At 38.0% G+C, this 26774-nt stretch overlaps 2 protein-coding genes across 2 annotated transcripts in view; both read right to left on the bottom strand.

Annotated features, from left to right (window-relative positions):
- The window catches only part of LOC120795573 (ovarian cancer G-protein coupled receptor 1), a 30375-nt gene extending 24208 nt beyond the window's left edge, over positions 1–6167 (bottom strand). Inside the window, exons 1-2 of the mRNA XM_040137582.1 lie at positions 3471–6167; positions 2866–2867 (exon numbers count right to left, since the gene is read on the bottom strand). The gene's annotated coding sequence lies outside the window, so the exon portion shown is untranslated. The remainder of the gene's footprint in view (positions 1–2865; positions 2868–3470) is intronic.
- Positions 6168–6283: 116 nt separating this feature from the next.
- LOC120795426 (protein Daple-like) overlaps positions 6284–26774 on the bottom strand; it is a gene marked incomplete at its 5' end in the record, with an annotated part of 43205 nt that continues 22714 nt past the window's right edge. The window contains 17 exons of the mRNA XM_040137353.1: positions 6284–8465; positions 13085–13323; positions 13800–13937; positions 14034–14141; positions 14791–14880; positions 18385–18692; positions 19338–19427; positions 19711–19856; positions 20037–20223; positions 20505–20650; positions 20831–21017; positions 23306–23449; positions 24521–24798; positions 24884–25045; positions 25365–25514; positions 25975–26116; positions 26269–26396. Coding sequence (XP_039993287.1) covers positions 7683–8465; positions 13085–13323; positions 13800–13937; positions 14034–14141; positions 14791–14880; positions 18385–18692; positions 19338–19427; positions 19711–19856; positions 20037–20223; positions 20505–20650; positions 20831–21017; positions 23306–23449; positions 24521–24798; positions 24884–25045; positions 25365–25514; positions 25975–26116; positions 26269–26396 — 3426 coding nt within the window. The remainder of the gene's footprint in view (positions 8466–13084; positions 13324–13799; positions 13938–14033; positions 14142–14790; positions 14881–18384; positions 18693–19337; positions 19428–19710; positions 19857–20036; positions 20224–20504; positions 20651–20830; positions 21018–23305; positions 23450–24520; positions 24799–24883; positions 25046–25364; positions 25515–25974; positions 26117–26268; positions 26397–26774) is intronic.

The raw sequence follows: 26774 nt of genomic DNA on the forward strand, positions 1-26774 counted from the left end.
TATTATGTCTTGTGATGTATTTATATCTTAGATATAACAGATATTTGCACGCATTCCTGTATGTGTTGAATATGGAAATGTTTATGTGTATTTCTTTTAACATTATTTCTACACACATAAAAATCAGATCAGCCACAACATTATAACCAGTTTTAATTTCGTGGCTGAGTGGTATGCATTGTATTACTTTAAGTGTTTGGTCCAAGCCCAAGGTAGCAACTTCAAAGTGGTTGTATTTTAATTGTAAAAAATTAACATTTCAAAACCAGTGGATATTCAATTTACTACCACAGAAGACAAATAAAACGTGCAAATATTCACATTCACATTTTGAATAAATTTATTTTTGCCACTTTTGCTTGACAAGTGACTTTTAATAATCAAAATTGTCATGAATCAACTAAATGTTTAATCAACTAATTGTTTCAACTATAATAAACTTTATCTTCAGTGGCTTCAGAAAATATTCAGACCCCTTCACTTTTAGAACATTTTATTGCGTTATAAATTCAATTTTAAATGGATAAAATTGCCCATCAGTCTACACTCAATAACCCATTATGGGAAAGTGAAAATTTAAATTTAAATTTACAAAAATAATTCAGACCCCTAATTCAGTACTTTGTAGAACCCCCTCTGGCCATAATTACAGCTTCAAGTCCTCTTGGGCAAGTCTCTACAAGCTTTGCACACCTGGATTTGGGCAGTTTATCCCAATCTTCCTGGCAGATCCTCTCAAGCTCCGTCAGACTGGATGGGAAGTGTCTGCCATCTTCAGGTCTCTCCACATATGTGGATTAAGTCTGTAGTTTGGCTGGTAGGCTCAAAGACAGTCAGACACTGGTCCTGAAGATACAGCATTTCCTTGGCTTTATGCTTCGGGTCATTGTCCTTCTGAAAGGTGACCCGTTGCCCCAGTCTCAGGTCTTGTGCACTCTGGAGCAGGTTTTGCATTCATCGCTCCCTCAACTCTGACCAATCTCTCTGTCCCTGCTGCTGAGAAGCACCCCCATAGCATGATTCTGCCAGCACCATGCTTCATGGTAGGGATGTTATTAGCCGGGTGCTGAGCGGCGCCTGGTGTTCGCCAGACATTGTGGTGTTTGAAATTCTGTTCAGAGTTCAATTTTCGTTCAACTTTCATCGGACCAGAAAATCTTTTTCCTCACGCTCTCAGACCCCTTAAAATGCTGTTTAGCCTACCCCGATGTGGGCTATCATATGCCTTTTACTCAAATTGGCTTCCATCCAGCCTGATTGATGGAGTGCTGCTGAGGTAGTCATCCTTCTGGCAGGTTCTCCCATCTATGAAGAGGACTTCTGTAGCTCTGTTAGAGTAACTGTTGGGTTCTTGGTCAACTCCCTGACCAAGGCCCTTAGTGCCTGGTTACTCAGTTTGGCCAAATGGTCAAGTCTAGAAGAGTCCTGTTGGTTCCAAGCTTATTCCATTTCATAATTATTGAGGTCACTGTGCTCCTGGGAACACTCAAAGCTTTAGAGATGGTTTTATACACTTGCTCTAAAACCACAATTTTATCACAGAGGTCTAAAGTAAGTTCCTTGGATTTCATGGCTTGGTTTTTGTCCTGACATGCGGTGTGAACTGTCCAAACAGTGGACTCTAGTCAAGTTCTAGACACATCTCAAGGATAACTAAAGCAAACAGGATACACATGACCACAATTTGGAGTGCCACAGCAAAGGACCTGAAAACTTTGGTAAATTAGACATTTCAGTTTTTGATTTTTAATAAATTTGCAATAATTTCTAAAATTGTTTTCACTTTGTCATTATGGGTTATGTAGACTGATGACTGATAAAATTAAATCTACAACACAATAGTGTGCAGAAAAGTCTGAAAACATTTTGAATCCACTGGAAGAATACATTTTTACCAGTAAACATAATCGAAATTTATTTTACGTTAGACACAAACACATGAAGATACAGTCACCTTAAAATCCTGCCAATTAAACATGTATTGCTGTTGATTATGGCTCTGCAGTATTTTTGCATATCTGCCAGTGTACATACCGATGCTGCTACTTATGACCTCTCAACTTTTCCAGAAGGCACCTATGAGGAGCACCTGCCCTAAAAGAAGGTCATTTCAGAAACAGCATCTCACACAAGTGAAGCAAGAGCATTCAATTCAGTTCAATTCAATTTTATTTATATAGCGCCAAATCATAAAAGAGGTTATCAGGTAGAAACCTTGAACAGAACCCGGCTCATGGTGGGTGGCCGTCTGCCCCGACCAGCTGGGTTGAGAGAGAGAGAGAGAGAGAGAGAGAGAGGAAAGAGGGAGAAAAATTTTCAATAAAACTAATAATTATAATAATAGGGTGAATAATAGTACTAATAAAACTAAATATAATAATAGATGATAATCATTGTATTTGAAGCAGTGGGTGTTGAGCAGGATCATGTAGGATCATGTAGGATTATGCAGGATTATGTGTGCATTTTGTGTTTGATATTTGGAAGATCATCTACTTAATCTGTGACACATTATCAAACATCATTACACTAAGCATTGGGCACTACCAAGTTGAAAGAGGAAAGGTAAAACTGCTCTGTAGATAACATTCTGTTAAAGTTGGTGCACTCATGGCCATGCATTTGTGTCCATATATTTATTATGACAGGCATCGCCTTTAAAGTTTTCCTGTGCCATCCATTGCCCGTGTTATGCAGTGGTGGTACTACAGGGGCCATTCATTGTACTATAAAGGCCGTAGCTAGGGCCTTTATTTTTCAGTATATATAATGCTTACTTGGTGCATTTTACTAAATCAAATTGTTCATACTTAAGAGTGAATGTGCATTTGTGTTAATTTTAAGAGTAAGTTAACAGGGGCCCACAGCTCATTACACACACGCAGGTACAGTAATGCAAATATATATGCAATGAGCCTTCTGTAGTACGTTAAAAGGCCCAATTAACAGTAGATTAATCACAGTTCTCACCATCTTTGTTCATGTTTGAACCTGAACATTACAACTTCATACAACGATCAGAGAGGAGTGGAAGAGTCATAAAAGAGTTATAAAGAATCAGTTCAATGTTATAAACCTTTATTACAAAAAAGCTTTTGGGTATACTAACATCAGCCTCCTCAGTTACAGTAGCATTTACTCCAGTCAGAGCAGGAAATTTCATTGACGTCAGCTCCACTTCACCTTCTACTTTCACTTCTCTCATGTGACGCTGTGTCGCACTGCAGCTTTTTTGCAGTAAAGTTTTTTTCAAAATTCAGTAAAGATTGCACAATAGTGCAGGAAACCAAAAGACAGATCAGAGAGGTTTCATTGAAGATTTTTAGGACAGTAAAGCAGGTGGACAGATTAACACACAGGTAGTCAGCAAAGCAGGTTGACAGTCACACACAGAGAAAATACAGACAGGTCACAAAAAGACAGACACACAAACCTTCCAGAAAGCCGATAACATAGTAATAATGCGAGACAAGTGTAGAAAAATACTTCCGGGAATCATTTTTCCTCCCCCATTTTGACATCAGACAACTGAAACTGGGTGACACACACACACACACACACACACACACACACACACACACACACACACACACACACACACACACACACACACATGGAAATGTCTTGAAGGGCTTTGGGAAATGCAGAGATGCCTTAAGTGCAGACACAAAGACAACACACACCAACCCAAAACAGGTAACCACACAGATAAACTACTGATAGCATCAACCTACAGTGTTTCACATTCTTTCACTTCATGTCACTACTAGGATTTCTAAATAATTAAAAAAAAAAATCTACAACTATTTAAGTTTTACATTGGAATCACAGGGTTTTACCAGTTTAAAGGAATTAATCTGGATCTGTTTTGGTATCAGCATGTATTTCCAAGGCAAAGTTCCAGCAAATGTAACAAAATGTATCCTGAGTCTTCTAGTTTATAAAATATAACATCATGTACAAATGTCACAGGTAAAATAATTTAGTTTGTTGCATATTGATGTGCTTTTTGTTTGTGAGGGGAAATGTTTGTGATGGATTCAAATCATCATTTTCACAACTCCAGTGTTACATCTCCCTCCTCCTCATCATCTTTGTGGTGCTTTTAGGAATGTTTGTTGTCAGTCATTTTTAATGCAGGAAGGAAAGATTTGTATTTACTAAAAGCAGTACAGGCAAAAGGTCAGTGGATCAGTGTCATTATCTTGAGATTCTTTTTTTCTTTTTCATTAACACCATCATTTATTTTCAAGGGATACTTTCGTTAATTTCTCCCACCTCTTCTTTATCCTTTTCCCATTCTCTCTGTAGAAATGGGCTAAAAAGAATACACCACATTCCCCCACAAATCATCTACCAGTGGTGACAACACTGACAACAAAATCATTCACGTGTTTCCAGTAGACTCCTGACTGTGTATACATCTTTCCCATCATGTGTGACCTTCAGACAAGAAGAAAAGTGATAAATTTAAGAAAAAGCAACTTATTACTAAGGGTTTTTTTTTGGTGAGAATTTATAATATGTGCAACTGTCGACCTAAAAGACAGACACACATAAGAGACATGACTTATATTAAATTTTAGTTAAATGTGACAGCTTGGAAGACTAAGCACTTTCTATTATTCTCTGGTATGGTAGGCAGAAGTCTATCCCTTTGTGTATAAGTTTTGTTTTCAGTTGCTTTGCTGAAATAGATCAAAACATGATCTTAACCACGAGCTAGACTGAATTAATAATTAAAATTTGAAATAAGCAAATCTACATAAAGGTTTTGGGCCGTATGACAATATATAATGAAAGACAATATAAATCTGTCAGCTGTCATTTCATTTACACTGAGGTATCTATCCCTTTAATACTTCTGGTTATATTAGATAATGTTATATTCGATAAATGTTGTAAATCAATGGTCAAGACTGTTTTATTGAAATATTAAAATGGTTAAATTATTTTTGGATCAGTATGTTGAAACGCCTTGATAACTTCCATCTGGTAATTTTAACTTAACAACTTTCCAGTTTTTTCTTTTGTCTCTCCCCCGAAATAATGAGTTTGCATCTCATTCAGTAAATATAAGATCTAGTTCTTGTAATTATGAGATAAAGATTGCATTATTATGAGATACAGTACACATGATATTAATCATTCGACCTGTTTAAGTAGATCCACAATGACACTACCTAATTAACTTTGTTTTTATTTTCTGCTACATTTGAGGTTTTGGAAGATATTGATGTCAGTATTGTGAATGTTTGGGAATTCAGAATGTCTGGGCACAAACATAAAGTACAGCACATCTGCTTGTTAGTCCACCAGTCCAGCTCCTGTTTCAATTCAGCCTTAACTTTATAAATGGCGAAACGGCTCTTGTTGTTTCAGTGTTTGTTATTAAAAGCTGGCAGCAAGTAAACTTGGACCTATAGCAATACTACAATGAGATGTCATATAGCTAGTCATAAGCAACTTTTTGACTGATCACTTAATGCTGATATAACATCTGATCTGATGAGTTGTGTGTAAGTTAAAAAAAGATAGAAGACAAAAGTAAATGCTCAAAATTCAGAAGCTGGAACCAGAGAATATTTGGAACTTTTGTTTGAAAAATAACAACTAATCAATTATCACAATAGTTGCCGATTAATTTTGTGCAAATTGACAAATTACTTCATCAACTACTTGCTTCATCTCTACACAATTTAATGATATATTACAATGTAGTAATATATCATAAAATTGTGGATATAATCTTCCATAACAGTATATGTATACCCATCATGTGTACCCAGTTATTTTATAAAATAACTACTAAGTACTTATGTTACTAGACATAGCATAGCATATGCAAAAGTTAAATGTGCACCAAAGTCAGAGATTTCCCAGAGACACTTGGATGATTTTGTTCTCTTTACATAATGGGTATGGTTACCAACAGAGCAACCTGCCAAATACTTGGTGTATTCAGTTATCATAAAACTCTAAACTATTGCCAAAGTTAATTAATTGCTTGAGCAATTCTAACTATCCAGATCACATTGGGTCTGGATTCAGGCTGAATCTCTCTTGCTCTCTGTTGTGCAGTGCCTACAACTGTCTGGTCTAAATTAGCGTGCAGCAGTACACCCTACTAAAACACAGTGTTTTACTCAGCAGTATGTGTGTGTGTGTATGTGAAATAAGTCCAGTTCAATGGTTAGCAAAGCCCCAACCAACCCCCTTAAGGAAAATGCCTGTGTCTGTATATATCATTTTATATATGTATATATATATATATATATGTATATATATATATATATATGTGCGTGTGTGTTTGTGTGTGTGTGTGTGTGTGTGTGTGCCTGCATATGATTGTTGTGTGTTTTTGAAACTAGTGTTGGTTTTGGCAGAGCAACATTTCCAGAAAAGTTGAGTGTTGCATGCTGGGACAGAATCTAAAGATGAAGGAAGAAAGATTGTAATTTAACTGGGAGGAGCCCCTCCATCTCTGTCCCGTTTATCTATTCATCCTCCCATCACTCCATCTGTCTCTATATCTGTCCCTTCATCTGTCTCATGCTGTCCACCTGTTTCCATCCCAGCATCCCAGTACTTATTCTAACCCTAACTCAATCTCTCTATGTCTACACCTTCTTCACCTTCACTTGCTCCATCTCTCTTTATTTGAATTGCTCCATTTCCCCCCTTCCTCTCTTGTCTTTTCCAGTGTTTGTTCTAGATAGCACAAAGAGGAGGAGGCCAGAAAAAAAGGAGGAGAAATCTGATACATTCAGTTGCTCTGGTGCTTCTGGTCATCTTCACTTTAGTTTAGTCACTCTCGATGAGGGTTAATTCCTGGCATACAGTTCTGCAGAATTAGTGGCATCCAGGAAAACATTTTTAGGGCTGGACGGTGTGTCAGGCAGCAGTCAAAGAGTTCCAGCTCATACAAAAAGCCCGTTCTTAGTGTTCGGGTCCACAACAAGACATTGCAGCTTCCATCTCCATTTCTGTATGTGGTAAAATCAGAACTCTTTAAAAAAAAATTGACATCTAAATCATCATTTGGTCAAAACATGCTGGACACTACATTACTGGATCACAGTAAACATAGTGATAATAAAACAGCAGAGGCTAATGAATTCCGTCATTGTCAGAGACTTTAGGCTTCTGCTGTTCAAGTCTAAATCCTTAACAGACCATCAAACTATACTGCATCCGCCTCTGAGAGATTCAGCTTGTGATGATGATGGTGAGTGGAAAAATGGTGAGTGGTAATTGACTCCATACATCCAATAATTGGGGTGTGACATGACCTTTGTGTGCAGCTGAAACCCTGGCAGCTCCTTAGCTTCAGAAAACTTCCTGAATGACTTTTTCAATCAGCTGTATTGCCATGTGGTGTTTGGACTCAGGTTGGGTTGCTTGTCTACAAGGTTGTTCCAGAAAATACAAAGTAATTTCCTTTGTGCAGAGATGTTTTTGAATGTGACAAAGCCCTGCCCACAGACTTCCAGGGGTTAATGCTGCGTTGGAACAAAGCTTAACCATAGACTTCAAAGAGTTCTAAGTTCTAACATTTATCCACAATAAAAAGAGCTTAGTCAAAAGACTGATTACTTGTGTCTGAGGGTTTGAACTTAGCCAATGAAGCTCCAGCATTTAGCCGCAACAGATTGTAGTTTTGAGTTATTTGGTTCCCATCTTTAGACACAACCATACTCATACCACACAGTCTGAGGATCATTGTTGGGGTCAGGGGAAGCTGGTGTGTTTTTTGCACAATCGACAGAACCACACCTCATTCTCTCACTTTCTTTCCTTAAGAGGGAGGAGTCATCTGACTGTCCTTCCCTTAACACCTCTCCATGCTCAGAGGCTTCATCAGCCTTTGTCACAGGCACAGCCCTGACAGGGGTTACCATGGCAACCTCTCCATGGTGATGGTAGGACAAGGAAGAGGATGGGCCGTTTCGAGAGACAGGAGTCCTCCCTCTCTCTCTTTCTCGCTCTGCGTATCTCTCTGTCTGCAGATTGAGAGAGGATGAGTGGTGAATAGATGGGTTTAAGAAGCTGCCATCTCCAAGCTGATTGGTTGGACCAGCCAGACGAGCAGAGAGCGGCCGTTCTCTCCCATTAGCCCCTCCCCCTTGCCGCCGAACCACCACATCTGACTGGCCAGGGGAACCCTCATTTCCACGGAAACTGTCTGGTCCACTGGAGCGCAGCAAATCAGCTGAGGCCAGGCTAAAGGCCCGGCTTAGTGATTGGCTGGTTCTCTGAGGGAGGGGCTGGCCTGAGGATGGGGAGTGGCCAACAGGCTGGCGGGGTGAAGGCTTCACACTCTGGCCTGGCCTCTGGTTTGATGGTTGTGCAGTGGGCATGACATAGCTGGTGGGAGTCACCTGATCTCTGTTATTGGGAGCCGAGGAGGCAGGACTTTTGGTGAAATAGTTAGTCATCAAGTCCTCCCTGCTTCCCATAGACACCTAGACAGAAAGAATCAAAAATGAGAAAGAATAAATTAGGATAGGAAAGAGGGAATTTTTTGCTTCTTTAGGATGTAGCTAATACCAAATACCTGAGTGATGCAGAGATCTTAAACTGATTAATGGTGTGCCATTCTGGTTTTAATGGCATATGCTGAATATTAGTGGTATTTCACTGTTGAATACTGGTATGTCTCCATATATATCAAATATTGCTTCTTTACTGACATACCATATACAGAATACAAATACACGACATATAGTGTTCGATGAAAAAATGCCACTCATGTTCCATTTACAGGCACCACTTTCCAGTGGCAGGTACTGTTTTAAACTGATAGCATATAAAATATTGCTATACCAGAACATGACTGCTAATTGTAAGATATGATGAATGCTACACTTTTGTAGCTAAGCTAGCAGGGCTAACCACAGCTACATATCAGCCCTGTATAGCTAACTACCAAAGCCTTAGACACAGTTTGAATGACAGAACCATTAAATACTTAAACCGTATTTTATATGGATTATTTTATGGCCTTGGTAGTTGAGTGTGTCACAATACAGTTGTATACAAACATTTGGGCACCCCTTCTTTGAAGTGAAAAAAAAATACAACCTTTCCAGCAAACAGACACTTTTTACCAATTTTTTTATTTCATGAGCTTAAAAAATGAAAAAAAAACAATAATTGTTGCATGTGCAAAAGTTTGCGCACCCTTCTACTTGTAAAACACAGAAAACCTTATAAACTCGTTAGGCCTTAATTGCCTTGTTAGGACTTGTAAGGCAGGTCAAGAACTGTAATTAGGAATTGTCAGCTGGTGATTTTTCCAGAGTTTGATAAATTCCCTGACTCTTCAAACCTTGTGATAACACTCAACAAGCATGGCTCTTCTAAGCAACGGACTCTGGAAATGGAGGAATCTTAAAATCAAACTGAATGATGCCTACAATGCATGGGAATGCTATAAAGGATATCTAATTGTTTCCAGCTTGAAATTTCCCCATTGAAACTGTCATGAAGAAATGGCAGTTAAGGGGAATTGTGGAAGTAAAGACAAGATCTTGAAGACCAAGAAACCTTTAAGATAAAACTGCACAACTGCTGGACAGAAAAAGCAAAGTAAAACCCCCATAAGACTGCAAAGGACATGAAGGAAGGTATAGCTGACACAGGAGGTGCACCGTTCCACTGTGCAGCATTACTTCCACAAACATGGTCTATATGGAAGAGTTGTGAGAAGGAAAACTTGCAAACGCATCACAAAAGTCAACATCTGAAGTAATTTCTGGATGCAGATGTCCTAAAGTCAGTTAAGAAAGTGAAACTGAAAAGAGGCCGGCTACTATAACAGGACAAAAATCCAAGCAGACCTCAAAATCCACTATGAACTACAGTTAGGAATATAACTATTTGGACAGTGACACAAATTTGCCTCTGTACACAACCACAATGGATTTGAAACAAAGCCATCAAAATTTGATTGAATCGTAGACTTTCATCTTTAATCCAAGGGGTTTAATTCAATACTCATGTACCATAAGTATTTGGACAGGGACGCAATTTTGGTAATTTTTTGATGTACAGTTAGGTACTAACTATACAACTGTACCAGCTGAAGCTTTTTGAATGACTATTAGAGTCCCCTGACTTGAACACTAGTGAAAAACTGTGGGTGTAGATCTTAAACATTCTATTCATGCAAAAAGCCTAAAATATCTCACAACTTGTGATCTGCAAGGAAGGGAGACTAAAAAGTCCTAAATCAAGAATAGACCAACTCTTACTTGGCTACAAAAAGCATCTGTAAGCTATATCTGCCAAAGGGAGGGTTACTAAGTACTTATTTAGTAAACTTTTGCACATGCCACAATTACTGTTTTTTTCATTTTTAAAAAAAATTTAAGTTCATGGCGAACCATTAGCCATTTTTAGATGTCCACGAAGCTTGATTTTCCTCTCCTGGTGACTCTACCTCACTTTGCTGATGATAGTTATGTAAAGCTGTGGTCTTGGCACTGACCATTCATGTCAAGTGACCATGTACCTAAATCTATTCCATGTACTGTATATTTTTCTTTTAATATACTGTATGCCACTTCCTATCTCTATTCATATTCATATTTTACTTATTTTTTCTGTTATGTACTTTGTGAGCAAGCGTGATTCAAATTATTATTTCTGATAGAGAGAGTGATATATTGTGTGTCCAGCCTGCAGTAAAATTTCTGATGTTGGTCAGTTGAGGAGAAACAAAAAACTCTGATGTAAGGGTGAGAATCGGTGTTAATCACATTCATTAATTATTTTGTAGTTTTTCGATGTAGTTGTTTACAAGTGTTATAAGTATGCTCCCCACCATGAGGCTGATCTGAAATGTACATTTCTTTAAGACCAAGTTATAACCATTCTATGACCTAAAAATGTCATTCTTCTGGTTTGTTAATGCTGTTCCTGGTGGGTGACGAGTCTGAAATCATCTCTCAGCCATTCTGCTGTTTTCTTTTAAGGTGATTAATATGTACTTTTTGATATGACAACTGACTTTCTCAGAGAATACAGTATGTTATTTTCTCTGACAGTCCAGAATTCCCCTCTGTAGAAATCAAAGATCAGTGGTCACCCTCTTCTCTCACTGGCAAGTATTTGTTACTTGCTCTAAGGCAGTTCTCTAAATCTTCAACCCTTTTTACCAAGTTATGCCAACTACATTAACTGATCTAAAAACCAAAACATAATAGCTGTGTCGAGTGGTTTCAGAAAATATTCAGACTCCTTTACTTTGTGTACATTTTATTGTTTTGTAGATTTAATTTTAAATCTACAATCATTAAGGATCTGAATACTTTTGTTAATGAGAGATTTCCATTTTTGATTTTAATAAATTTGCAAAAAAAATCTAAACACATTTTCACTTTGTCATTATGGATTATTGAGTGTAGATCGATGGGCAAAAATGACAATAGTATCCATTTAAAATTAAATCTATAGCACAATACAGTGCAAAAAGTGAAGGGGTATGAATATTTTCTGAAGTCACTGAACATATGAGAACACACATGTCATGTCTTTTTATTATAATACAATACTGTATTATAATTATGCTTTATACGCAAGCAATTTACTGTCTGGAAGCATCAGATGCATAAACAGGGAGGTGTACTTAATCAAGTGGATACCGAGTGTATTTGCGCAATATTTCTGCACATTAATACATTTCCATGTAATTGTTTGTATTCATTAGCACAATTATAATTTATTGTGTCTTTATTGTGCAGAACCATTAAACATTCACAGTGCTGGAGCTGGTGGAAAAAGTTAGTGGACCCTTTGATTTCATAACTGGTTGAACATCCTTTAGCTGCTGTAACCTCAAACAGTTGCTTCTGGTGGCTGCAGATCATCCCTGCACAACGTTCGGGAGGAATTTTGGACCATTCTTCTTCACAGAACTGCTTCATCTCAGCCATATTCTTAGGATGTCTGGTGTGAACAGCTCTATTTAGGTCATTCCACAGTAACTCTAGTGGGTTAAGGTCTGAGCTCTGACTGGGCCACTCCAAAAGGTGGATTTTCTTTGTTTGAAGTCATTCTGTGGTAGATTTACTGTGATGTTTATGGTAATTTTCCCGTTGCATAACCCAATTTCTACTGAGCGTCTGCTGGCAGACAGCTACTCTTACATTATCCTGTAAATTATTTTGATAAATTTGTCTGTTGTGGCCCAGGCAAATCAGCCCCAAATCATGGTGCTCCCTCCACAGTACTTCAACTTTGGGATGATGTTGTCATTCTGGTATGCAGTGCCCCTTTAAAGCCATACTTAGTGCTGCGTGTTCTTCCCAAACAATTTAACCCTGGTTCATTAGTCCACAAAACACTGTCCCAGTAGCACTGTGGAGTGTCAAGGTGCTCTTTGGCAAACTTGAGGCACGTAGTGATGTTTTTCTTGAAAACAGTGGCTTCCTCCATGGTATCCTGCCATGGACACTATGCTCCATGATTTGTGTATGGTAAACTCATTAAGAGAGATGTTAACCAGCTCGAATGATTCCTTTAACCCTTAACTGTTACTCGGGTTCTTTTTTTTTCTCTTCATTCAGCATTCAGCATTGTATCTTTCAAGTCATTCTAGCTGTGAACTGATGAGTTTATGTTTATGTAAATCAAAAATTTATGGTTTATGTAAATCAAAAATTCTTAATCATAAATCTTCTTAGATCTCTTTTTTGTGAGGCATGGTTCACATCAGCTGATGCTTGTTGAGAATATCCTACTTAAAATTAGTGTTTTTTATGCATCCACGTAACTCTAACCTACACCTCGAATCTGGTTTAATTAGTAAGACTCCAGATGTCATTAGCCGAGGGGTTCACCTACTTTTTCCAACCTTCACTGTAAATGTTTGAATGATGTATTCAATATGGACAAGAAAAATGCAATGATTTATGTGTTATTAGTTCAAATAGATTGTGTTTGCTCATAATTGTAATTTAGATGAAGATCTGACCATATTTTAAGACAAATTTATACATAAATGCAGAAAATTCCGAAGGCTGCACTTGCTTTTTCTTGCGACTGTATATACATATACAAACAAGTATATATTTCTTACCATAGGAGGTGACTGTAAGTTACTCTCCTGTAGAAACTCTTCCAGTGTCACCATCTCACTTCCAGGTGAAGATGGACGAGTCTTGGTCCTAACCCCGCCTACGCGCGGTTGTTGGGCCCTCTGGGGTGTATGGTCATATGGAAAGGTGGAACTACACGACAGAGTCTGCTGTGATCGGCTGAGACCAATGACATCATCACTAAAGAGGCTGGCGGAGGGGGCCTGACAATCCTGTGTGTCTAAAACAGATAGATATATTAGTGGTATTACTAACTGAATCTGGGCACCACCTGACTACACCAGATCTCTCTCATATTTTATTTGAGGAATATCAGCTTTTGCCATCAAACAGAAGATTTAGAGTACCTCAGGTCAGACTGAACAGACTGCAGAACTCTTTTGTTCCTCAGTCTGTCAAACTGATAAATCAGAGTTCGAGTTCTAAGTAGGCCTTAGCGTACCTGTGTAGACTAAGAACTGAAGATGAGCTCTTAAATTGATTGCACTGCAGATACTTATTTGTAATGTCAGATGTAAGATATATCTTTAGTATTTGTTTTGTTTTTTGGATATATGTTGTGTTTTTGTTATGTGTGTGGAACAGTGAACGTCTTGGGACACCAAGCAGATTTAAAAAAACATTTAGACACTAAACAAAAATCAAATCAAGTATTTATACAAATATCCTGCTAAATATTGCTTTAAGCAGATGTACCTCTGCAACTGACAGGTGAGTTGGAGCTGGAGGTGTTGTGGCTGAAGTCTGCCGATCCTGGGCGACCTCCCATGTTGCCGTTGTGGCCAAACATGGAGTCAGAGGTATTGTGGCAAGAGTCTTCATCAAATAACAGACCTGAAATTTTTTATGCATCTTCATCACAGTTTCCAAATACACTCATGCGCTTGCTGACTTCTAAATAAGGTGTAATGTATTAATAACCTGGCCTACCTCTGGGCCTGCGGCTGTGGCCTTGTCCAATTCTGGAGCTAGAGTTGCTGGTTAGGCTCAATGAGGACTGATTTTTTGGAGTGGAGTTCAGAGCTTTATTAGTCTGACCTGGGATTAAAAAACAGAGGTTACGCTGCTAAAAGAAAAACAACTAATTAATACAGAACAATTCATTAAAATTATAAAGAAAATCAGGCCATGTTACACCCTTTTATAATCTGCATATCCTTCACATCAGTTGCAATAAAATGTATTTTACAGTATATGAACTTGTACTCTCTTCTTTTAACTTAAATTTGAAAGCATTTGAAAACAACTGTTTGTCAAAGTTAAGATCAATTGACCATACTGCTTCCTCCTAAAAGTAGGCATTGCTTGATTCTCCCCCCTTTCTATTCCACTGTCTCAACTTTGTTTTGGAAAGCAAGAAGCATAAAAAGGAACAACGGCCACTGACAACACCAAATATGCAGTGAGACCCAATAGTAACAGACAAGTAACAGGCTGAAATTTGTGGAATTAAAATGGTTTCACTAACTAATTTCACACCCAATCCAAGCAGGTGGTACACAAAGTAATCACTTTATAGGCCGCCATAATGTTTGTTTAAAATAGCTCTATAATCTCAAAATGTGTGCAGAAATTACCACCGTAAACCCTAATTTAATTTACATCTAACTGTACTCAATTTAATAATACTGTTGGTGTGTTATTTTCAATAAATATTATTGTTGTTAACCATTAATGTGTTAATTACCTTGTCCATGTCCATCTTCTCCATTGACACTCTCACTACTGCCTCCTGGAGTACTGCTATGATAAATTCCCTGGCCCCTGTCAGTCAAACCTGAAGACCAATAAGAATGGGTGAAGAACTACTTTGGACCTCTATCCATAGTGTAACCATGAGATAAACAACCACAGGAAGCATAGTACTGCAAGAGTGCGGGAATAAAACAGTGGGACAGAGGGTGATTTTATGTGCAATTTCTTAACAGTGTAACAAGAAAGCAAAGCAGAACATTAAGAATTCATTCACTGGTTCAGGCACGCTGGAAGCTACACACCACTGTGACATCTGTTATTATTCAGCCTATGTCTCTGATTTTAATACTAGTATTAGTTTTAATAGATTTATGACTAGATTCAACCACAGCATGCTGAAATACTATACTTTTCTTATCAATTTCAAGGAAGGGGGATCACTGACATCTGTACAGGATGGAGCTTCCTGTACAATTCTTACTCTGTGTCACAGTGAGTCATCTAAATACCAAGCTAATGAAGGTGTGAAAACAGATGCACTGAACAGAAATGCAGCATTGCTGTATTGAAAGGCCAATTGATCTATATGTCATCATGAAAACAGAGCTTTTAAATTCAAGTGATTGTCCAAAATTGTTTCCAGAACCCAAGAAAAAAATATCTGGACCAACCACTGAATCCCAGTAAATCTTTCTGGCATTAAAATGTTCAAAATTAAAAGCTTCACTCTTCAGTTTCACATGTTGATGGCAACAGCGGGTACCATTAAAAGAGATTTATAATTCAGAATTCTGTAAAGTGGCATCTATATACTTAATGTCCTGTGTGTGTGTGTGTGTGTGTGTGTGCGTGCGTGTGTGTGTGTGTGTGTGTGTGTGTGTGTGTGTGTGTGTTTGGGTGGAAGTAGTTATGATAATCAACCACTGCCCTTCAGTTAAATTTTTCACTGTATATACATGTAGCACTATCTTAAAAGATGGTCTAGTGTTTTGGTCCTATGGTTTTTTTGGGCAAACTGGGAAAAACTATAGTGTCTCAGTAAATGTAAATGAGTTATTCTTTTCATAATTTGAAGTGAGACTATATAACTTTTGCTGAACAGCAGCCACTGTGGGCACAAGTGAAAATTATAAGATAATGGTTCACTGAATTTCTCTTAAGTTCCCCGGATTCTCTTGAGTCAGTCATTTAAAGAATAGATTCAGATTTTTTCATGTGTGTCTCAAAACAATACTTAAATGCCCATAATTACATTGAGACTGTTTTAAGTCACTGTAATTGTCCCTAGCACACTTTGAATGTATGCAAATGAGGACAGAATCCTAAATTAATATGACCCTCCAGCAATCTGAGTTAGAAAAATAAAGCAGATACATTCCAATGCTACGGTCTTTTTAGTATTAAATTCCTTCTTTGTGTTTCCCCATACAGTGTTTTCTTGCTGAGCAGTGGTGAAGGGATAGTAACTTAATTTGTTTAACCCAAACTGCTCAAGACTCATGTTAGCTTCAGCTGAATACATTCACTGATATTAGCCACCATAAGCTACTGGTCATACCAGTCCTGGTTTTTATCTTGCCTGTTGCAGCTTTAGAAATGCTGATATTAGTGTAAAACATTGGTGTTTAAAAAAAAGCCTTTTACGGTAAGCTTCTGGTTCTGGAAAAACTCATATTTCAGATAGAGGATGGATAGGAGAAGAGTTATGACAGCAGACAGACAGATAGACAAGATGATCACAGAAGAGGTAGGTGACAAGTGTGCAGTAGTTGGTTGCTGTGGTGACCTGACACTGCTAAGTGAATAAGGAGAAACTCTTCAGAAAAGCTTTGTGAAGCATAGATATATCTTCAAGGAAATCAAAGTTCAGAAGAGACTGAAAGGATAAATGCTCTTATTAGAGCCATTAATTCTCAGTGACAAACACAGGTCACATTTAAAACTTAAGGGGGAGTGACAGCACACACAACCTGCAAACATACAGATATAATTTAAGCAGATACGAATCACAAACAAAGAACTCTTCAAGGACATGCAGATATATGAAGGCAAGCTTGGCATGCTTGGGAACAGGAGCCTGTACACAAACTCACACACACGTACATAAACCATGTCTACACGCACTACTTACTAGTAATACTGGCCTGGCTCACAACAGCAACATGCACCTGTCTGTGTTTTACATGTTTATTTGTACCGAGGAGTGTGCAATGTTTGCATATATTAGTGTTCATGAAGAGCATGCATGTATGATGTGTGCATTTTTGTGCGAAATACTGAAAGTCACAACAATGGGTGTTGGGTGCAACAGTGAGAATGCTGATGATGATGTGTTGTTTAAAAAAGATGATGATGAGGAAGATATTAGAATACTCCGTTGGCTGAGATTGACTGGCTAGTGATGACGTCAGCTGTGATGTCAGTGGAAGACCAAAATCGCAGCCGTCTGTTGAGAGAGAGGGAGTGACGAGAAGAGGAGGAGGAGGGGGAGGGGAGGAGCTTGTCTTGACTTTTACTGCGGAGAAAATAGAAGCGTTTTGGGGCAGGAGGAGCTAAGTGGGAGAGAAATGGACAGAGATATGGAGAAATTTAGAGAGAATGATAAACAATGACAGTGAGTAAAATAATTGGTTAAGAAGTTCTTGTATGTAGAATGTAAAATAACAGATGCCATGCAATGGAACCTATTAATACAAAACAAGGAAAAGGAATTCTGTTGTTCAGTAAAACCATGCGTTTGATGCAACTCAGGTCTGACCTCAACTGACTCTGAACACTCTGAACACAGTATGACTACCAGTAGAAAGCTCAGTGCACAGGAAATAACAGATAAAAACTGTAGGCATAATTTTAATCTATGTTGGGGAGTCAAACAAGACACTCACTCAGTTGGCAGTATTAGGTACACCTAGAATAATGTTAGGTTTTTCTTGAAAATGTTTTAGAGAGGCGTTGTTGTAGAACTAATAGTCAAAACAAATTGTCAAATCGACTTAAAAGAATCAGATAATGCACTGAAAATGTAATAATATAAAATAAATATAAATATATCTGAAAATTCCTAATGCTAGGCCAGAAGAGACTAGAAACCTGATACCTCCAAGTAAAATAATAGGAGAGACAGTAAAGAACAGATACAGCGGATGTTAACAGTTGTGAGAAACAGAGGTGTAAAGTTACACTCAGTCATCCAGTCAGTAATATGTTGGTCAACAGCACCGTGTGTAGGCAAACCATGGAGGTGCGCCTCATCCAAAGTCGTGTTTTGCATCAGCTTTTTGGCATAATATGAATAAATGTATTTGATATATGCTGCATATGTATTTCATAATAATATATGTTATTTATACGGTTTTCCTCTGTACCATACCGTATACAGGAACCCAAAGACATTACTTTCTCCCCCAATGTCAATAATGAAAAAATATTTATTCTGTGTGAATGTGTGTTTGTCAAGGCAAAATTGTCAGTCCTAAAATTAAAATTACGCATCTGCAGACATCTCCTGGTAATTAACATTCTGTGAAAAGGGGCTTTTGTTTTTGTGGATGCATTTAGCATGGCATTGTGTGTAAAGTTTGTTTACCTCGGCTGACGGGTGTCAGTGTTGCTGGAGTCTGGGGTCCCAGGCTCGGGCTGGTGGTGTGGTTGTTAAGGTTACTGTGAGCATGGCCACCATCTTGCAAGTCACTTCCTGTCCGCTGGGGAAGAGGGGGTGGTCTCTCAGGGGGGAGGAGTGGGGGTGGGGCAGGTAGGGGAATGTCCGGGGCACTCTTTGCTTGTTCTCTGTCCTTGCCCCCGTCTTTGTCTCGGTCGCCCCCTCTCTCCCTGCTGCTCTCCTTTCGGGGTTTAATCAGTTTGGCTAAAGCTTTGGCTCCAGACCACTGACTCCTCCTGACAACACACAACAACATTTATATTTGTTGTACTGTATATTAAATTTTTAATCCTTCATCAGCTTGAATTCCTCATTTTTGACTTTGAATATCAGTACAATCTATGATCAGTACCATGTCTTTTTTAATAAAAGAAAAGCAACAGCATGTGTGAAGAGATTGTGCCTAATGATTTGTTTGATTTAGGTTGCAAAGCTTGAGGAAGCACAATAGTATCACAGTTTGTTGCTGGCGTGTGCTGGGGTCTCTTTCTCCCTGTTCCAGGAGAGTTGCTGGTGTTTGAGAAAATAAATGCTTGCACTTTGTACTGTATTGAATGTCTTCTGTCAATCTGTTTGACTTGTGATACTAATACAAAAGCAAAAACAAAAACTCAACCAAGCTGTCTGTTCCTAAAGAACTGCCATATGTTTGGTTAGAAGTATGTTCATTCCTGTTATGTGACTGGCTGTCCATGTGTCATCAAGTAACCCTTCCCTAATAAACCCTATTGACCCTATTTTATCAAACTTTCTCATTTTCACATCATTAAAAACTGTATATCAAGGTAAGTGTACAGTATATTATATTATATTATGTATATTAGTTTTGTCACCCAGCTCTAATTCTAGAAGTAAGGTGTTGTTAATAATGCAAGTATTACTTTTTAGGTGTAGGGTCGTAGAACTTGTACTGGTCCATGATCTTCTCCTCAAGTTTCTCTTTTTGCCGACGAAGAGAATTCAGCTTATCACTAATTACAGAGTGACAGGCAGAGAAAAAGAAGGAAAGAAACAGAGAAAACCAATATTCAAATGTATAGTATTGTTCTATCTTTCTGAACCTTTCTTGCTTCAACAGTTTCAATATATATATCTATACATTTTCTGACAGCATTTCTAGATAACTGAATGTTAATAGTTGTGTTCACTCTATAGTTCAATGCGATGTACAATATATTACCAAAGTACGGGTAATATATGGTCTGCTGCTGTAAGTGTAGTTTGTGTGGCAAGTGTTGCGTTGTGTGTGGTTACATGTATAGTTTCTGTTCCTGGTGATACAGCTCTTTGCTCTCCATGCTCCTCTCCAGCAGAGTGTGGTTCTGCTGACTCAGCAGGTTAATCTGACTAAGCAGGTGGTGGTTCTCCTCTTCCAGGTTCCCTTTCAGTCGACTCAACAGCTAAACACACGCACATGTACACACACCATGGAGTTAGGTCAGGAAAGTAAAAAATAGATAGTGATCCAGACCCGTTTGCTAAAGGGAAAGCTGAATAGTTTTAAATCAGGCTCTGCTATGAAAAATATTTGACCTTGTTTCTCCAAACTGCTTCATGGTAAAATAAAAGGCCTTATTTACCTCACAGTGGTTGTCTAGTTTGGTCATGGTTAGATCCAGGCCCTGGTGTTGCTCCATTAGGGAATCGTATCGTGCCATCCATCGATTCACATCCAGCTGGGCGGAGCTTAATGAGCTCTTGAGTTCATTTATGCCCTGCTGGAGCCCGTCACTTTGCTCTGAGTGCTGTGCTTGGATCTCCCTCAATCTACAGGCGGAACAGAAGAAGTCAAAAAGAAAGGAAAGAAACAGAAAACCAATATTCAAATGTATAGTATTGTTCTATCTTTCTGAACCTTTCTTGCTTCAACAGTTTCAATATATATATCTATACATTTTCTGACAGCATTTCTAGATAACTGAATGTTAATAGTTGTGTTCACTCTATAGTTCAATGCGATGTACAATATATTACCAAAGTACAGGTAATATATGGTCTGCTGCTGTAAGTGTAGTTTGTGTGGCAAGTGTTGCGTTGTGTGTGGTTACATGTATAGTTTCTGTTCCTGGTGATACAGCTCTTTGCTCTCCATGCTCCTCTCCAGCAGAGTGTGGTTCTGCTGACTCAGCAGGTTAATCTGACTAAGCAGGTGGTGGTTCTCCTCTTCCAGGTTCCCTTTCAGTCGACTCAACAGCTAAACACACGCACATGTACACACACCATGGAGTTAGGTCAGGAAAGTAAAAAATAGATAGTGATCCAGACCCGTTTGCTAAAGGGAAAGCTGAATAGTTTTAAATCAGGCTCTGCTATGAAAAATATTTGACCTTGTTTCTCCAAACTGCTTCATGGTAAAATAAAAGGCCTTATTTACCTCACAGTGGTTGTCTAGTTTGGTCATGGTTAGATCCAGGCCCTGGTGTTGCTCCATTAGGGAATCGTATCGTGCCATCCATCGATTCACATCCAGCTGGGCGGAGCTTAATGAGCTCTTGAGTTCATTTATGCCCTGCTGGAGCCCGTCACTTTGCTCTGAGTGCTGTGCTTGGATCTCCCTCAATCTACAGGCGGAACAGAAGAAGTCAAAAAGAAAGGAAAGACTGTTGGACTAATATGAGGAAAGTCAAATGATCAACTCATATAGTTTTAAAATCAGTAGCTAACTGTGCTCTGAAATACTTCCTCTAACCTTAACCACACTATGGCTACACTGTACCTGAACCTAACCAACAGAGGTGATCACACAGTCCTAAATTCTTGGCTCTTAGCTAAGTCATGGCAGACTGCACGTTGGACCTGACCAATCATAATTTGCTATTTTTCACAGCCAAACTATCTACAATGTTTTGTCAGTAATAATAATTATAGACGCAAGCGGTGTCAAAGGACATTGTTTGACATATACACATTATACAACAGTCAACGTATGTAAACACAGTTCACAACAGACAACAGAGCACAGGAAGAGGCAGACACCAAAGTTGGCAAGCTCGATTTGAACCAGTGGCCTTGCTGTCACAGGGCATGTGTCTAGATTACTACACCATCATTACAAGACAGTTTAGATTGACACTAAACATTAACTGAGTTCTACATACAATCAGTAGAGTCCAACAGAGTCAAAATACTAATGACCTTTAAAACTTAACCTTTATGAATTATTGTGCTGGTGATCAGTACGTCATAGTGAGTTTTGAAAAGGGTGAACTATTTTAGTGGCCTCTTATGTCTTTATGACCCAGTCAACCATAGCAGAAGTCAAGGGATAGAGTGGAGAAGTGATTAGAACTCCGGACCTTAGCATCTTTACCCCTAGACTATCAGCTTGGCTAGTGAACTGAGTGTCTTTTGTTTTCACAACCTGAAAATTAAATAAAACAAAGGTGAATGAGAATTAATGCAGTGAAGTTTGACCAAAATTTCAGTTTTACAGATAAAATGCTGAAAGAAAAATCATACGATTGCGATCAACTAAGAAATGTTTTTGGAGATTTTCATGTTATTACACCTTCGAAAAGTTAGGACAGTATATACACTATTATGCTAAAACATTTATTGTTACTGTGTCCTCAGTGTTGAACAGATTTAAAAGCTTTTTACAACATTTCTTCTACAGACCCAAAACAATCTGTGAATCCGTTTTGCTCATATTTGAACGAATACTTTATAAGTTTTGAGAGTTAATTATTATGCAAATTGTCAAAAAAGTAGAGTGGTGGACTTCATAATTGAGAATCTGTTGCAGTGAAGCAAAGTTTTGTCACATATTGAAGGATGTGTTGCAAACAGAAAGAAGTCTCTACTACCTTCTAGTGATTTTCATTTTTTTTGAAGTTTCAAGTGCTGTGTGTCAAAACTTTTGAAAACTAGCTTATAAAACCCACAAACTTATCAAAACCAAATTTTACGTGTTGACGGGGACATGACCATGGATCATTTCATAATAGGTTTAGGAAAAGTGTTACCTAGAGGTGGAAAGTCCCAAGACTGCATAGTGACGCTTGGAGCTACGAAAGTTTATGTGAAATTGACCTTAACGACACAACTTTCAAAATATATGACTCCAAACGGAATAGAGTATCAGAATAAAAAGTAGTGACTTTTGTGTGGCTTGGTTAAGAATTTTCATGTGTGAAATGTCAAGGCTGTGAAAACTTTCTGTCATCATTAAAAATGGCAGATTATCACACAGTCAGAGAGTATGTTCCTGTTCCTGAATGGCGCAAAATAATCCACAGAATCCAGGGAAAAAAGTTAAAACAATAGAAACTGTTATAATAGTGCCACCATGAGTGATGGGTAACCTTTTAATAATAATAATAACTTTTTGAATATATTTGCACTTTTAGTAGCGATTATTATTATTATTATTATTATTATTATTATTATTATTATTATTATTATTATTATTATTATTATTATTATTGTTATTACAACTCCAAGGGTGGTTCCAGCAACTGTGGTGCTTGGACCCCAGATGATAAAGTTATTTGTATATCGCCTTTAAAAAAAATGTTACAAAGTGCTTTAGACCCATAAATGATAAAAGCAGATAGAAAGGTATAAAATCAAAAGGCAAAAATCAGTAAAAACAAATGTTAAAAAGTGCTTTACACTTTACAAGACAGATATAAAAGGGTTCAGCATATAAAACATAAAAAGATGTCACATAAAAAAATTATAAGGCTAACCAGTACAAAGGATTTTTAAAAAGTGATTTAAGAAAAGATAGTGATTTGGTAACTCTGAGCTCCTCAGGCAGGTCACTCCAGAGCTTAGGTGTCCTAACAGCAAAGGCATGATCCCCTCGTCTTAAATCTGATAGCGTGACTGTATGAAAATATGGTACCTGTCCACCTCTGTTTTTAGCTGAAGATTCTCTTGCTGTAGTAGCTGATTCTTCTGGATCTCTTGGTTTAGTTCCTCCTTCTCTTTCTGACCATGCCCTTCCTGCTCCTCCCATTTCTCCTTCTGCTCAAGCAAAATATAATACCTGCAGAAAGACACACAGACAGAAAAAAGAAGACACACAGACAGAGAGAGCGGTGAGGTTATTTCTACTTAATCGTGTCTGTAATTACATATTGTGCAAGCCACATGGGCATGTTTGGTTACACTGTTTGCATAAACCTTTGATACAGTCTAGTTGAGTCTGGCCCCTAATTGTCTTCATCTAACGCCATGCATTTGTTTACAAATTGTATATAGTTGAACTCTAGGGAAGTTCTGTTCTGCACTATGAAGTTGCAATTAATTGGGACAATGATAATGGCTAATGATATGGCTACCTCCTCTAGATTGTTCTTGACATAACTAGATGTTGTGAAGACTTTTCTCTCCACCAAGGAAAGAATTCTTCAATCATCCACTTTAGTTGTCTCCTAAGGTTCTCCAGGTCTTTTGGTGTTGCTGAGTTCTCCTGTGCATTTGTTCTTTTTAAGAATGTACCAAACTGTTGATTTGGTCAACTCTATAGGTTTTGCTACCTGTCTAATATGTTTGTTTTGTTTTCAGTCTAATGATAGTCTCCGTCATTTGCAATGACACCTCTTTGGACCGCATATTGAGAGTTCCCATGAACAGCTACCAAATGCAAATGCAAAACTTTGAATCAATTCCAGAACTTTTATCTGCTTAATTTGTCATCAAATAAGAAGGGAACAGGCCACACAGGTCATGAAACAGACAGTCAATTGTCAAAATACTTTTGAGCCTCTGAAACAGAGGGACTATGTATAAAAAAGGCAGTAATTCCTTAGAAGTTAATGTAATATTTTTGTTAAACCCCTTGAATTAAAGCTGAAAGTCTACACTTCAATCACATCTTGATGGCTTCATTTCAAATATATTGTGGTTGTGTACAGAGGCAATATTATGAAAATTGGGTCAGTGAAATTTTTTTTATCTCTTACCTTTACATTGCGAGATTTCGACATTTTCGTTCATTTCTCAAGAAATAACGTATGGATCTTACTGAGCTCATTTTCTCCCATATTTTCCTGACTGACAATGTGCTAGTCATGTGTTCACCTCACATTGTTCTGTTTGTAAGTTATAAACTTACTTGCTGTGCAGCGTCCTGTGTTCAGTCTCTAGCGCCCTCTGTTTGCACTTCAGCATAGCATGCTGACTGATCAGCTGCTCATACTCGTGTGCTTGCCTCTCATGAACGCTCATCAGGCGTTCGTGGTCACTGAGCACACTTTCTCGACCTCGCCATGCCTCCTCACGCTGTCGCTGCCACGACTCTACCTCTGTCTCCAAGGCAGTGACTTGGCCCTGCAGCACAGCATTCTGGGCCATGAGAGATGCACTCTGGGAGGAGAGTGTGGAGTTCTCCACCTAGGAGATCCATTAGAAATCAACAGCCAAATTAGCTAAAAACTCATTTTTTTTCTCAAATCTGTCTAAATGATAGACTTCATACCTGCAATTTTGCTGTCTGTGTATGTAAGGCTGAATTCTGTTCCTGCAGGGTGGTGGTATGTCGTTGCAGCGCCACCATCTGGTTGTTAAGAGAAGTGTTCTGGCTCTCCAGTTGTTTAAGCTGCTCCTTCAACAGACTGCTCTCTGTCTGCAGGGAGGCATTCTGGAGAAAATTATGACAGCACATTTAATAACTCCACATTCAGATGGAGAAAATTCAAGTAGTAATTAAAAGCACATAAAGTCATTCATGTAACTGTGGCGCACCAGTATCTGAAGAGATAATATTTAGACATTAGTGATCAGTGTAGGAGACATGAGAACGTTTCTGTAGCAAACAAAGGAGGACTATTTACCAATAACATAACCTTCAAATATATTAGCAGGTCAAATTAAGTAGAAATGTACAAATAAAAGGTATAAAAAAGTAAGTATTTAAGTATTAACGTATTTTATTCAGGGGTTAAAAATGTATTACTTACATTCTTTTCTACATCAATAAGATGATCCTTGATTCGTAGAAGCTCAGCAGTGGCTGACCCTTGAAGCCGTCCACCTCCTGAGTGCCGTTGGGAAGTGAAGTTTTGTTCATCCTCCTGTTCCTTACTCAGGGCAGACACTGTCTTATGAGCCTATATACAATATAGATATTGTAGAGGGTGTTGTAAAATACACATACACGCACACACACGCACTCACACATTTATATATGTATACACACATACTTGCATTTACACAAACTCACATTTATTTATTTCTATTTTTTATTACACATTACATTACTAATTAAATTATAATAACATACCAATATAAAGAATTCGTAATCAATATGGCAGAATAATACTATGAAAACAATTTTGTTCTGACAATAAGACATTATACATTAGTCTATTACACAGGGTCCATATGATTATTTTGGTCCTTCATTTCTTCAGGAACTTAAAGGTTTTGGTAAATAAAGGAGGTAAAGTTTTCTTAAATAAATACATTTTAAGTAATACATAATGGCATATTATTGTGAATTGTTTACCAACCAAGCCAAGAAAACATTTAGATTAAACTGTTTAGCTGTTTAGCTTTATATGTCCTTACAGTGGCTAGCTTCGCACGCAGCGTAGCGTTGAGTGTGTTGGTCTCCTCTAGCTTCTTTACCAGAGTGGAGATTTTCTCCTCCTTAATCTTCATTGTCTGTTGGACAGTTTCCTCTAGCCGAGACTCCAGCAGCCTGTACCTGCTGACAAACACACACAAAAGGCATCAGTGAATCGCCCATCCATTCATAACTTGAAAGAATGAAGAAAGAATCGTTATTACACATGAAATAATTTAGATCTGCTTGGTCTCCCTAGAATAGGACTAAAATGTGAACAAATGAGAGAAAGACACCTGTCCTCCATTGTGTGCTCCTGCTGCAGTAGTTTTTCTCTGTTTAGTCCAATCTTCTCCAGTTCTTCATTGAGTCTCTCTAACTCAACACTCTGTTGTTGAACACTCAGCTTCTCTGACACCAACTCCTGCAAACGTAAAGGTGTGTGATACACAAATATGAAACTCTACATACACATCTACATTTCCATAAACGTGATAAAATGCATGTCTTGCTTAGAACAATATATACTGTAGGTTAGTTTGAATGATGGGCTGATATTGGTCTTGTATTAAAAACTCGTTAGTCAGTGTTATGTGGTGCATTATAAGTGGTTATATATTTATTGTAGAGCTATTCAATACTATTCTGTAGAGATTGTGAGTTTATTCTGGACCTTGGAAACAGTAGTTGACAAATAGTATCACCACAAGGTCAATTTTTTTTAGCTCCTCTGAAACTTTGATCATATCACATGAGCTTCCTCAGCATATAGAATTTGCCCAGTTGTCATGGAACACTATAA

The sequence above is a fragment of the Xiphias gladius genome, chromosome 10, assembly GCF_016859285.1.
Source record: "Xiphias gladius isolate SHS-SW01 ecotype Sanya breed wild chromosome 10, ASM1685928v1, whole genome shotgun sequence".
NCBI classification, from domain to species: domain Eukaryota; kingdom Metazoa; phylum Chordata; class Actinopteri; order Istiophoriformes; family Xiphiidae; genus Xiphias; species Xiphias gladius.